At 37.1% G+C, this 14,177-nt stretch overlaps 1 protein-coding gene across 1 annotated transcript in view; it reads right to left on the bottom strand.

Moving 5' to 3' along the window:
• LOC113945070 (lipoxygenase homology domain-containing protein 1-like) overlaps positions 1-13,876 on the bottom strand; it is a 128,592-nt gene extending 114,716 nt beyond the window's left edge. Inside the window, exons 1-8 of the mRNA XM_027638913.1 lie at positions 13,838-13,876; positions 13,301-13,433; positions 8,119-8,270; positions 7,437-7,515; positions 6,540-6,615; positions 4,949-5,025; positions 3,141-3,244; positions 604-777 (exon numbers count right to left, since the gene is read on the bottom strand). Coding sequence (XP_027494714.1) covers positions 604-777; positions 3,141-3,244; positions 4,949-5,025; positions 6,540-6,615; positions 7,437-7,515; positions 8,119-8,270; positions 13,301-13,433; positions 13,838-13,876 — 834 coding nt within the window. The remainder of the gene's footprint in view (positions 1-603; positions 778-3,140; positions 3,245-4,948; positions 5,026-6,539; positions 6,616-7,436; positions 7,516-8,118; positions 8,271-13,300; positions 13,434-13,837) is intronic.
• Positions 13,877-14,177: the final 301 nt, after the last annotated feature.

The raw sequence follows: 14,177 nt of genomic DNA, 5'->3' as shown, positions 1-14,177 counted from the left end.
AATAGCACAGCCTTTCTCCATACTAAACTGTGATACTGATATTGCTCCTATTGTTTTATTTTAAGCACTTACTCATGCATGTTCTTGTATAAAACATAAAAGAGTTAGTCTCAAGTAACTCAAGTATACCTCCAGTCTTTGAACATTTGCTGCTTTCTGTGTAGGCACTAACCAGAATAGTGGAAATCCTTTCCTACTCAGCAGCTTCCCTGCTTTTTCTTGCTCAGCAGCGCAGCACAACACCAAGAGCACAAGGAGTACGGCAAATTAAGGAACTTGTTTCTTCTCAACAGCAGCTCTCCTGCGTGTACCTACATTCCTATTTTTCGAAGCTCTACTGGGAAGTTTATAATATCATCTTTCCTGTGTTACAGCCCACTCTATTTGCATGTACCAGCTGCGGTATCGGCATCACTCGTCCCAGGAGAGCAGTAAAGGAGAACTTGTCAAGTGCTGCCTACCTGTTAAGCTGTAGTTGAGCTCCACCTCGTGGAAGAGGATCACTCTTCTAGCTTGCAAACCTCTGACACTTGGTTAGATACAGTCTGCTTTATAATAGCAAATTTAAGAAGTATCTTCTTAATTTCCCTCTGCCCACCTTACCTTGACATGCACAACAAACTCTTTGGAAATCCCAGCATATCCTGTTGTTTCATCAGCTACTTCACCTTGAAGATTGAAAGTCACAATGTGACCTGGGTAGCTGGCTGACTCAAGAATGGCACAACCATTTGGTTGAAGGTGAACACGGAGCTTACAGCACGCCTTGTCTTTACTCTAGCATAGTCAAAGGAGGAATAATAAATTAGATGAACTAATCCAAAATAGAGAGTATCGCAATGTAGTTTTTATATTGAGTTCCAACCATACTACCAGTCTAGTCCAAAAATTTTTATATTTCTCAGATTTGCAGTCCTAATGCTTAAGGCCTAAATTGTGGACTCTGTGAAATTTCACAGAAACAGTTCATTGTGAGAGGACACAGATCTGATGATAACACAAAACATACCCGGGTGCCTCAATTAGAGAGAGTTAGACTCACAGTTGATAAACATTGCAAAGAAAAATAAAAGCGACATAGACAGGAAATGAACCACAGTAACTCTTGGCCACCAGCCCACCTTCTCTTGCCTCTGAGTCCTCATTCATCTGTATTGTTCTCACAGAAAACCCTTAGAGAGTCAAAAGTTTTACACGAAAAAGTAAAGTAACACAGTCTCCATGCTTGTCTGTTCACGTTTGAAGACTCTATGATCCCATTGTATAAAATACATAATAGAAAAAACACATATTTAAATATTTTATCAACTCCAACATCATTCTCATATTTAAATAAAACTAGGATTTTAATCCATGTAAAATGCTAATAATAACTCCAATAACTGAAAGCACTTCTGACTAACATAATCTAATAATTTTTCAGCATTTTTAAGACTTCAAAGAATAAATATTCCTAGGAAAATTTTTAATTTCCAAGTCACTACTTTCTGAAGAAAAAGTTTCATATTCAAAAAACTGTCTACTTAAAAGTGAAGGAAAAATTGTATGGATTTTAGAAGTAGTCCTGAAATAAGAGAGCCAGAATGTTCTCGAAGTATAATTAAGTATTTATTATAAGGTAAATCGTAATTTTTGTGTTGCCGTTTTGTTTTACATTTATCTATCTTTATTAAAGGACCTCAGAAAGTTTTTCATACTCCCTGGGAAAAGGAACATCTTGCACAACTAAAAATGAGAAAATGGAGATCCAGATTTTCCATTGGTTGCTCAAAATTATAAAACATGTTAGTAGCAAAATAGAAAACAGAAAGTTCAAATTTAAGTACCCAGTTAATAACCTCTCTGTAGTAAGATATACTGCAATGTGATGGCCTGCAACACTGACAGACTGGGGCTCTCTGTATTAGAATTATAGTAATGAACATGAACAAGTCCTGCAAGGAGGTCTTGACACTTTGCCTGGCAGCCTGATGCTATCCCCACTGAGGAACCTAACTCTACTGAGAATACTGTATTCCCCCTAATGTTAGTGTACATCATGTAAAAGAGGAATGGGACCGGTTTCCACTATGAAATTATTAACTACATAGATAAAGGGAAGAAATTGAAAAAGAGAAAGGAAAACAGCTTCTTCCCTCATCAGTAGGAGAGTTTTGTTTGCTATTAGAAAGTGTCCAGATGGTGAAGAGCCTAGAAAGGAAGCCATACAAGGAGCAGCTGATGTAACTTTTTTTTTTCAGCCTAGAGAAGAGACTGAGGGGAGACTTCATGTTCATGAGAGGAAGCATAGGGGTAGGCACTGATTGCCTCTCTCTGGTGACCAGTGACAGGACCCAGGGGAATGGCATGAAGTTGTGTCAGGGAAGGTTTAGGTTGGATATTAGGGAAAGGTTCTTTACCCAGAGGGTGGTTGAGTACTGGAACAGGCTCCCCAAGGAAGTGGTCACAGCACCAAGCCTGATAGAGCTCAAGAAGCATTTGGACAATGCTCTCGGACATATGGTGTGACTCTTGGGGCTGTCCTGTGTATGGCCAGGAGCTGGACTTTGATAATCCTTGTGGGTCTTTTCCAACTCAGGATATTCTATGATCATAAGGAAAGAACTAAATCCTACAACTCCATTTACCTACTTGTACACTGCAAGTGGTGAGAAAAAAGGCAATAGTAAGATTTGGAAGATGGGATGAAACAAATCAAAATGGATCAAAACAAACACTGGACTGTATCAACTGCTTTATGACTGGCATGCTACTTAGAAAAGACAAAAAGGAAAAACGAACATTTTAAATCAAGTTGTCGATTTTATGCCTATCCAAATAATAGGAGATATTAGGGCATTCCAGGTAGCTTGTCAGTATGTGGCAAGCCAATAAAAATGACAGCTTGGAATTTTGATTCCTGCAGCAAATCATTTAGTTAACATATCCTACAAAAGAGTAAAAAGTAAACTGTGAGAAAACAAAGCCTTATGTCTAAATTCATCCATTCTTTGGCAATTTCCTGGATTTAATTCTTCAATTTTTCACTCCTTATCTGATTGGAAGTACAATTATTTACTAGACAGATTTTAAAAAACTTTATTTTTAATCAGACAATGACATGTAACTATGAAACAGAAATCAGTAGCAGCATTTCCTACCTTTCCAGTTACATTGCCATTGACAAGAGCGAGAGCAAGACATGGCATCTGATGACTGCTGAACATATAGATATTTCTCCTTTTGACATTTACATCAAAAAAACCTAAGAGTTAAATGACAAAAAAACCGTTAGAATTATGAAAGTATATTAATTCATACTTGCATTTAATTACAATCAATGGTTTATCATTTTCAAGGGAAAAGAATTAATTAAGTGTTTAACTCCACAGCTTGACCTCTCTGATCAATAAATTTTCTCATTCATTCAGGAAAGGGCATCTAGGGACTGCTGTCTATTTTGCTACCTTGAGGAGGAAAACCCTGACGGCTAATGATAAGGAACAAATTTCTTTTTATCATCGTATATGTTTAAAAAAAAATCCATAAAAAGGAGCTGAGAACTCCATCGTAGTGAACTGGGCTATAGCAATGAATTTAGCTGATAAATAACAGATGATGTAGGGAACATAAAGCTCTCAAGTAAGAAAAGAGAATTCATTTTCTCAATATCCATATTATAATTTGTAAAGCAAATCCTGTAGTGTAGCTCAAGGCTTCTAAAATTTTAAATCTGGCCAATTTTCCAAACAATTACCTCTTATGGCTACAAAATACTGATGAAAGGTGAAGCAGTGCCATTTTTATTGTTCCCAGCAACAACGGATGATCTTTTAAGTAACTACCAGTACATTATGTTGTCTATTTGTCGGATGCAGTTGTCTCTAGAGGACTCCTGTGGTGTCCTGATGCACCCTTTGGCATTTCCTGAAAGATTCTATTCCTTCCCAAAAGATCTGTGTAAGGACCCTGGGAAGATGCCAGAAAGGCTGAGCAGCTCCATCACTAAAAAGGTAGCAAAATATGTGTGCCTAATATGATATGTTTTACAAGTTAGTAACACAGTAGGATGAAAGCTGATAAAGGGGACGAACTGGTAGACTACCGTTAAAATCAATTACAAGAATAGAATAAAATGAATTTACATATTTATGTAAACACACACACACACAAATATATATATTGTTAATGAACCATACCTAGAATTTCGAATTTGTTAGCTTAGATAGATCTAGGTGCAAAAGACAGTAACTGTTCTTGCTATGTGAGTTCTGTGGGAGCACTAAACTGCAGATGACAAAAAGTTTCTCTTTGGTAAGAGAAAGCCAGTGACAAGACACTATATGAGAATTTTTATGTGTGTGTGGTCTTTATGTAAAATAGACGTGTAATTTCTGAGTTCTTATAGCCATTAGTTAACACAGATTAATACATGTATTAATATTTTGAGTAAGGAAAATTTTGAGTTTTATAATTATCTACTCCTATTCATTATAGGAATATCTATATTAAAGTCCTCCTTTCTTGTTTCTTTAATGCACAAATCCACATAAAAAATACTTTACCATATTTGTTTTTCTTGTCACCAAGAGCATCCACTCTGCCATCTGGGTTGAGGCAAATGAAGCCTTGGGTGAGTCTGTTGTAAAATTGAAGTGTATTTCCTTTCTGAAATTTCCACTTCTCAGCAGCCCACTAGTTTTGTAAACGACAAACACAAAAGACTTATGAGAAGATGATACACAGTAATTTATCATAGAAAGCATTCAACTGACCTGATTCACTCAAAGCATAATTTGAATGTTTTAAATCAAAATAAAAAAGTACATTCTTACAGTTTCTTCTCTCTTGAGTTCCAACTCTTGTCCTGTGCAGACAAAAACAATGTAGTTAATTTGCAGAGTTTCTTCATTCCATTTGACACAGTCACAGTGAGGTTGAGTTCCCCTCCTCACCAGTTTTCACTTACTTCCTGGAAGTGTGCTGGCATCTGTCACAGCCAGTTCTCTAGCAATATTGCCATCATCCTGCCCCTGATCCAGCCACCTAAAAACCAGAACCTGTTTCAGTAGTAAGCTTGATTGCCTAATTCCACAGTAATGTATCCATGACGCTTGGATGCTGATACTTGCTGTTCGATGTATTAAAGTCTCAAGGCTGACAAACAGCAATACAAAAATCCAGCTTTAGTGAAAAGAGATTAACATCGACAAAAAAATTATTTTGCTTACTTGCTCTTGATGAAATACAAGTAAATGCTTTCCTGGACTGAGGTACAAGGGCCTAACCCATTTAATACAAATCAGAGAACTCATATCAATAAAACCAGATCAATAACATAATGTACAGTGGTCAGGATGTTTGCTCTTCCTGTCTGCAAGAAGACTACAGCAGGATGCAAATCCAACACTGGCATCACTTTTACCATGTCTGAAAGATATTTTTACAATGCCATCGTATACATCTGCTTACGTCAGTTAAGTCTAACTCTGTTTGAGTCAAAAGCATTCACACACTCAAGTATAGTAGCAAGCACGGCATCAGGTTCTAACAATAAATAGAACATACCCTCTGTTTTTCTGCCTGAAATGGATTTGAACTCTCCCTAAATTATGTATGAAGCTAGCATTATAGATCTCTTCACAGCAGTTCATCTCATCTAGAATACAGAATCAAAATTAGGTCAGGCAAGGATGAGGTGCTGTATCTGATAGGCAGAAAGTCCTTACTCACACATAAATCAGTTTCAGTGTACACATCGCTCACTCCGAGCTGTCTCAGGCAGTTATTTATTCACTCAGAGAAGTGAGAGGAGGAAATAGAATTGGGGTGCCACTGGCAAGCTGCAGCTAGAATCTTACGTGACTGGACTTTACCATTCCTAATATTTGCACTGATCTTTATCGATTAAAATCTTTCTGCAAGGTGTTGAGAATTAATCAGGCATAGATAAAATTGGAAATGAGTTATAGAACAGAAGATTCAGAGCAGCAGCATCTCCAGGGGCAAAGGAAGGGAAGTTAATACTGCTTCAAATTAAGTGGCAGCTCAGTGAAAGGCTGCAAAGCAAATGAGCAAAAGAGATGTGGTCAGGTGGCTGCATTTGTGATTACCATTTCACAGGATCTTAAAGTCTGATCCTGAGCTCACTGAACCCCACGTTAATCTCCATACTAACTTCAGTAAACCAGGAACAGTTTGCTAGAGGGACAGCAACCCACTCTTCTGCCTTGCATAGCATGACATGGAAGAACAGATGGACCTACTGGTGTCAGATACAAGGTGTTGAATATGGGGAATATGTGAAAAAAACATGCCTTAAATAGTTCAAAAGGTGCAAGAATGGAAAGTTCCCAGGCAGAATATTTTATTGCTTTGTCATTAACTCAAATTCACCGGAGGTTTGGGGCAGGTACAACTCAGAGAGCCGTAATAAGAATCAGACCATGTCAGCTTACTTTTTACGAAACACAGATTTACCTTCACGGGATATTTCAGGAGAAAAACTGAGAGTAGTTACAAATTTATTAAGAATCTAACCCAAATTAAACACCACCAACCTGTGACATAGAAAAGTATAATCCAAATCTGTTATGGGATCCTTGATTACAACTTTGTCCAGAAACCATCCATTTCCTTAGAACAAATAAAGTAAAAAAAGAAAAAGTTTGTTTGTGAGAAACAGATTGATGGATTTAATGATGTTAGACTTCCTATAGCTTACTGTCTTCCCCTGGAACTGCAAAATCTGTAGCTCCACTGACAGGTTGCTAGAGTCACAGCTACCCTGATATCTGGAGAGAAGACAGTACCTGCTCTAGGTACTCTAGGGCTTGGTTATGGGCCTGCAAGCTGCTAGGTCTCTCCCTGGCTACATCTCTCGCTCCTTAACAAGTCATTGTATGACTTGTGTTTGTTTTACCAGTAAAAATATCAACAAAGTTAGATAGCAGATTATCATGGTTCAAAATGAATTGCTATGATTTACAATATTTAGGCTCAAGAGTTTGAAAAATACAACTTGTGGCTGCAAGCAATTTAAGTTTCAGCATTAATTGGAAATCTAATGACTTTAGTGTAGCAAAAATCTTCAACTGCATCTTTAGAGTGCAACTGATAATGCCAATCAATGTAAAATTTTAATAGCCCATTTTAACTTTAAGACACAATCAATGTCTTAACAGGTAGACATTCTCCCTCTTCATAGTTTTTTCATAGGGATTAGTAAAAAAATTACTAGCAGATTATGTCCTTAACGTATTGGTTGAGAGTATTTTGAAAATGAACACAAAATATTTGAAATCTGTGATGATTCAATAAGGTAACTATGTCATTTGAACAGTTTTCTTAGAAGCCTTTGTCTTTCACTTCAAAAATGCTATCACATATTGTATTTCCAATAAAAGGTTAATAAATTTGCAGGCAGTATTCAGTGACTAGAGAGAGATATTTCTGACCTGATCCAAGACCATTGTGTCCTATAACAATCTTGTACAAATGTCCAAGGTGCACAGCTTCAACAGCAAAGATGTCAGTCTGTAATCAATCAATGAAATTTCAGTAAAATCTAAAAAAGCAGAGAATTCCTCAGTCATGAAATTCTGAAGACCCATAAACCCTTATAACTCTTTTGTCAAGGTCACTTAAAATATCAGCTAATGATAAAGTGAGAACAAACCATGAAGGTCAGATTTCCTGAAATAGAAGTAGTAAGTAAGCCTGATCACTTGCTAATGGTAGTAGTTCCATTCAAATGAATGTGATCAGAGTCAGGAAAGAGAAACCTGTTGAAAGCTTCATAGTCTAAACCATTACAAATTACAGCAGATTTTGACATTAGAAAATCAGATATAAAATGCAATTTCATTTATTATTTGATATTAAATCAAATTTTTAGAAGAATGAAAAACAAAAGTACACAGCTTACTTATGTTATAAATGCAAATTCTGACTTCCAAAAGCACTGGCATAACTTGAGAAAGTATTTTGGGCTTAATTATGGAATTTTGGGAAGCCATTGGAATGCTTCCCAAATGAAGTAATTATCTCCTTTCTAATTGCACCTTTTTTGGAATAACCACCCACCTGAGAGAGAAAAGCCAGCCAAAGATATCAAAAAATTCCCTGTCTTTCACTTACTTGTCCTTTTAAAAATTTCTTGGATTTCTGTGACCTGAGCAGCTGTCTTGAACCTGTATCACCTCTTTCTCCATAGATAGAAATATAGACATCAGCCTCAGTTCCAGCATTCCACAGGTCTCCTGTTGTCACATGGACTTCATAGACAGTCACTGACAATGAAAGATGACAACTTTTCATATCACAAACACTATTATAGTTACAATAACATCTAGTTGGGAATGTGTCTGTAGAGTCCAAATACATCTGTGTTAAAGATAGTGTACAAAACCTTAAAAATCCTATTCAGTAAAATAATATACAACTTGCTTTGGTGTTACATTTATGGTTTTTGTCCCAGGATGTCACTGTGGGGAACGCAAACAGAATTTAAGTTCACAATAGTATGTCTTTGTCCTGCAGCATCTTTTGAAATCATCATAAAGCTGAAAAGTAAATAATATAAATCCAAGATTAACTTCATCATAAGTGGTGAGATCAAAACTATAAAAAGCAACAGAACCATTAACATTTTCAATGCACTAGTTAACCAAACAGACAAAAATGTAGCAACATAATTTTAGTTTTCTAGGGCCTTGGAACTCATAAAGTTGCTTTGTTTTATTATTTTAGTAATTCATGCAATAGGATAGAATCATAGAATGGTTTGCTTGGAAGAGACTGTTCAAGACTGTCTAGTCCATCTCCCCTGCCATGATCATGGACATCTTCAATTACTGCAGGTTGTGCAGAGCCCTGTCCAACCTGACCTTAAATGTGTCCAGGGATGAGGTAACTACCATCTCTCTACATTCCATGGGTAAATTCTTTAAAGGATGTAAATTCTTTAAAGGATATAAATTCAGAGAGAAAAAACTAGGACTTAAATTCCATAAATCATTTATTTAATGGAAAAGGATAATGCAAATAAAACTAAATTTGAGTCAAAACCTAATGAAACTGAAGTAAAGACTATGATACATAAAAATATGTATCAATATAAAACTGTGTTCAGTAAAATGCAAATGTAGGAACTCCAAAAAACTCAGAATTAAGATAAAAACTTGCAATCATAATCTTCAGTATAAATATGGGAAAGGCAAAATTTATGCCTATATATGGTAAGAATTATTTGTTAGATCAAGAGAATGAAAGGGCGAGGATAAAACCTCATTTTCTGTCACACAACCTCTTCTTCCAGGTGTAGATGTTCTTGTGCTTCTCTGTCTTGCAAGCAGAAAAGAGTTTCTGAACCACTGGGTCCGAAACAACATCAACATTATCATCATTCAATTGTCAGTTTCCATTTGAAACATGCTATGAAGCTTGACTGTAATTCTCTGAAGGAGGTTGCTGCCACATTTCACTCTTCTGATGGACAAACATTCTTCTTTTTAATAAGTAGTGAAAATTCATTCACGATCAGTCCATATCAGCAATTATGCTAAGTGGTTGGTCAGTGTTTACAATTTCTCCTTTTATCCTTATTTTTCTTATGATTATCTCTCATTTACTTACATGGCATTTTTTGTGCATGTTACTATACAAGCCATCTTTGAAGAATTTGGTTTGGATAATGATAACAATTTGGCTAAAAGGGTAAACAGTCTGCACAGGTTATTTTAATGTGCCCACACAGAACACTAGTGGTAGTTTGCTTCTGGCATGAGAGATAGCTTATTTTGAGATGAGAACCTCTAAGCTCCTCTGAAGTATTGTGCCATAGACATATGCTATTACTAAATCCAGCACAGAGGTTTAGAATTGCTAACTTAAAATTTCAAGCAACGTTCACATTTTTTTTACATTTCTCTTCACTTCTCATAAGCCTAGGGATCATCCCAGCTTTATAATAAGTATTTATAATGCTTACAGTTTTCATCCTAGGCAATTGTGGTTCTCTTAACGGAATGAAGCCGCGTAAGGGGAATTTCAGACTGAACCTTAGGACAAAAGTTCTTCACTACAGAATGGTTGGTCACTGGAACAGACTCCCCGGGGAAATGGTCATTGCATTGAGCCTGTCAGAGTTCAAGGAATGTCTGGATGTTTTAGACATGTGGTTTAGCCTTAGGTACTACTGAGATGAGCAGGGAGTTGGATTAGATGATCCTCATGGGTCCCTTCCAACTTGAAATATTCTATGATTCTATGATTCTTTCCTTTAGGTATTTCATGGAAAAGTGTGCAGAATAGAGATTAGGAGAAGGAACTGTGTTCTTTATATCTAATTTTCTCTGCAACTGTAGAACATTACATTTGCAAACTTATAATTCCTGAAATTAGAAAGTGTAAGGGTTAAGATTATTTACGGTTAAGATTATTCAGTTCTTTCACCCACACCTATGAATTACGAAAGATAGAACAAGGAGGTAAAACAAATATTATTTTCAGATCAGCTATTGCTATTTGGCTAAAAGTCAGCCACATTTAAGACACAGAAGCTTTAGTTGTAGGCTGTCTTTAGTTGTCAGCATAATCAGGTACTATTTTTCCCAGAGTATGCCTGCCTCAATATTCAAAATAGTTTTCATTTAGGAATCATTAATTTATACTGCATTTTACCCATATCATTTCACGGGTCACCACATGATCTATTTACTTGCCCAAATTTTTCTTTGCAGCACCCACATGAACAGATGGCCCATGAACAGACCATGACAGAGGCAGAGAATTCATTTCTCCACACCAACAATCCCATGTCTAGGACCACAACAATCCTCTCTATTGCTACAATAGCCTCCTTCAATAACTACTTACTTTCCAGTTTCTGCAAGAAGAAAAGCAAAGGTCCACCAGCTACCAACACTGTGTAACTCTGATTTATTCCCAGCATATAATTAAAACTTGTGTTATAAACCAGAGCAGAAGGGGACAAAAGCAGAATGGTAGAGGATAAAATGTCAAATGAATGGTGCTCAGTCCTCCAGCATTACAGCAACAAAGTCTCTATGTAATACTTCTTAACAGTTTAACTCCCATGTTTTTCCTTTGAATAAAAAAAGGATGTTAAATCAGAGAGTGTTTCAGCCTCTTTTTATTCAGAAATTGGTTTTAAAGTGGCTCTTATCATCTCTCTTTCACATTGAATCCAGACTTCTTTACTGCTCTGTTATCAAACTATCTTCTCTGAAGTTAAAACCTATGTTCCCTCTTCACTGACTCATGCAGAAATATAATATTGGCAAAAAGACACAGAGGCTGCCTTTCAATTACTAAGTCAGAGATGAAACTGTCTTCTCCAAAGGCTTCAGCATGACTCCTCTTACACTGAAGCTGATAGAAATGCAGAGAAGTTCTTTTCTTCCTCTCTTGTTTGAGGGAGAAATTGTTAACTACAAAATGCAGATTGAGAGGATGGTTGTAAGTGTGCCTTTGAGCTTGTTATGCACAAAGATTACTGGATAGTAAAAATCTTCTATCTCAGAAACAAGGAAACTAGCTACTCAGAAAGAGCCTGAAAATTAGGATGTTGTTGAGGTCAGTGTCCCAGAATATCTAAACAAGAGAACATTTGGGGAAGAAGAGATACTGCACATAGGGAAACTGAGCATGTTCAATATAATATGTTAATTATAATTAATTAACGTTTATTTAAAGGGATGGGTTAGGAGGTGCTTGACCTTTACACCAGTGTGCTTTTATGTCCCCCTGCAATAATAATACTAAAATCTCCTAACCGAAAAACCAAACCTGTGAGGAAGCAGGCTGACTGAGGCTTTTCATGCCCTCATGAAAGATATGACCATGAAGATCACGACCATTCAAGATCAAAAGTCATTGTGGTTAATGTGGGCGGGCCTCTCTCTACAGCACTTTATAAGCCATTTGCAGCTGTTAAGTACATCACTGGAGGAAATCTCTCCTGCAATTTTCTTTCTCTTAAAACATACTAATGAGATATAAACCTGTGTTTTCTGCTCTTCTTGTCCGGTTCTTAATCTGAGAGTTCATTCATCACAGAAAGGCATAAATTCAACTCCAGACCACCCACTTTTTTATTATAAGAGTAACTGTACCATGGACTTCTGCCCCTCGAATTTATTTACGTCCTCTTCCTCTAGCTGCACCCACAACAGCTGCTACCACTGAAATACCTGTTACAATTTCTGTTTCACAAGTTCAACACAAAGGGCCGTATGCATATCACCAATCATTGCTATAATATTAAACATTCTGGAAAAGGGGTTCTGTAGTTTCTAGACAACTTGGAATGGAAGTTTCTCACATCCCATTAATTTTGTCCACTGCAGCTGATATGATTTTTTGGGGGAAGAGAAGAAGGCATGTTCCAGGTGGATCTTATTCTGGTCATAGTCCTAGCACAAATAATACCAGTGGTATCACAGCTCTTCCCCCTCTAGCATCACACCCTACAGGATGGGAATCTGACCCAGCATTCTTATTTCCTCAACCATATCTCTCCTAGGACACACTGATCTTGCTATGCCCTTGTAATTTTCTTAGGCCAGAGAGGGTCAATGCCATTTGGAGAGAAGGGAAGAAAAAGTACAGATTTTCCACCCCCTTCCCATTGCTCAAGCATAGAGATCCTATAGCAACAACATACAGCATGGTGACAGAGATTGGCATAGTAGAGAAGGACATTAAAAGAGGGTAACAGCAGCAACACCCAATAATTTTTGTATCATTTGGCATCATTCACCTTTAGAATTACAATACAATCTTCATGTGAGTAATGGAAATTTTAATACTTATAGCCTTCCAAAATATTTTTAAAGTTTTGTTACACATCCAGAAATTAAAAAGCACAAAGGCACACTTACACTTATTAATTAATATTTTTAATTTCTTACCAGAAAAAAACTAAAACAGCAGGTCCAATAGTCATACTGGAGCTATAATCCTCAATTATTGAAAATATGTGCTGGCCTCATGGTAGTTACATATATGTGAGGTGTCTTTACCATTGCCTTTTTATTAAACCAAACACACATGCTGAAACTCTTGCCAAAGAATTAGATCCCTTGAGGAATCTGTGAAATTCAAAGCATTACTCTCCCATCTTCTTTCCAGTGCTTCTTAACTTTTTACCTGAGTATGCCCAGTAACCACAGGAAAACAGCACAGAAAAATTGTTGTAGCAGCCAGAAAGTAATAGAGGGCCTGATGAAAAACAATTAACTCACCTCTATCAACAGCTGTCTGTAGTCTGTCTTAGCTGATGTGGTACTATGCTTACCTGGAAGGATAGGCTGACCCTGCTGTAAAACAGGAAGCTCCACAGGTATTTCCCCATCAACCCGGTCCTGAGCCAGCCATCGATGTGCAGGGAAAGAAAACTGCTCCCCTGAGGAAAGGTTCAGCAACTGCACCTAAGTAGCACAAAAAATTCCAATTTAACTTGCTGATCTGACACCAGATGGTACAGAACAGAAACGTGTGGGATGCTGTTGAAATCTGTGCAGGTAGAGCTCTGTGTATGATAAAAAATTAGTCTGACTTTTCACTCAGTAAGATTTGAAAGCACAGGACAGAGAAACTCAAGTTACTCTGTGCAACTAAGAAACAGGGTTTACCAACTCAGGTTCACTCCCACAAAATACAGCTGTTGTTCCAGCTGGTACATCCACGTGGGCTGGCACTAGGTGGCATGGCTTACCAAAGACGGAACTTCTCGAAGTTTGGCAATGCTTGCCAAGCTTCTTATTTTCTTATCAGAACAGGAATTAAGGGAACAGGTTTTGATTCTTCAACACTGCTTGTGACATAAACAAACCATGAAAGTGCTAGCCCCAGCACCAGTCGAGGCCGGCATAGTGCCCTTCAAAATTTTCTTTCATGTCTGACTTCTAGCATGCAGCAGCAAAAGGACCATATGCATACCAGCTGAAGGAGGGAAGGAGGTTATTTTGTACTTCAAAGTAAGCACTTTGGAGGCTGTTGTATATTATAATAGTCCCTATTTGTAGTTTCACCCTGTGCTTTGCAGAATCTAATCTCCTTAATCTGAACATTGAAGAAACCCAGAATTACTGGAAACATTTTTCTCTCTTTTGCTTCTTGAATATTAAAATTTTAAGACAGAGATTCATCTTGTCTGAAAAACTTGACACATC

Source organism: Corapipo altera, unplaced genomic scaffold (assembly GCF_003945725.1).
Source record: "Corapipo altera isolate COAL_440 unplaced genomic scaffold, ASM394572v1 49, whole genome shotgun sequence".
NCBI classification, from domain to species: Eukaryota; Metazoa; Chordata; class Aves; order Passeriformes; family Pipridae; genus Corapipo; species Corapipo altera.
The sequence above is the reverse complement of the archived record's forward strand: the minus strand, read 5'-3'. Positions and strand labels throughout refer to the sequence as shown.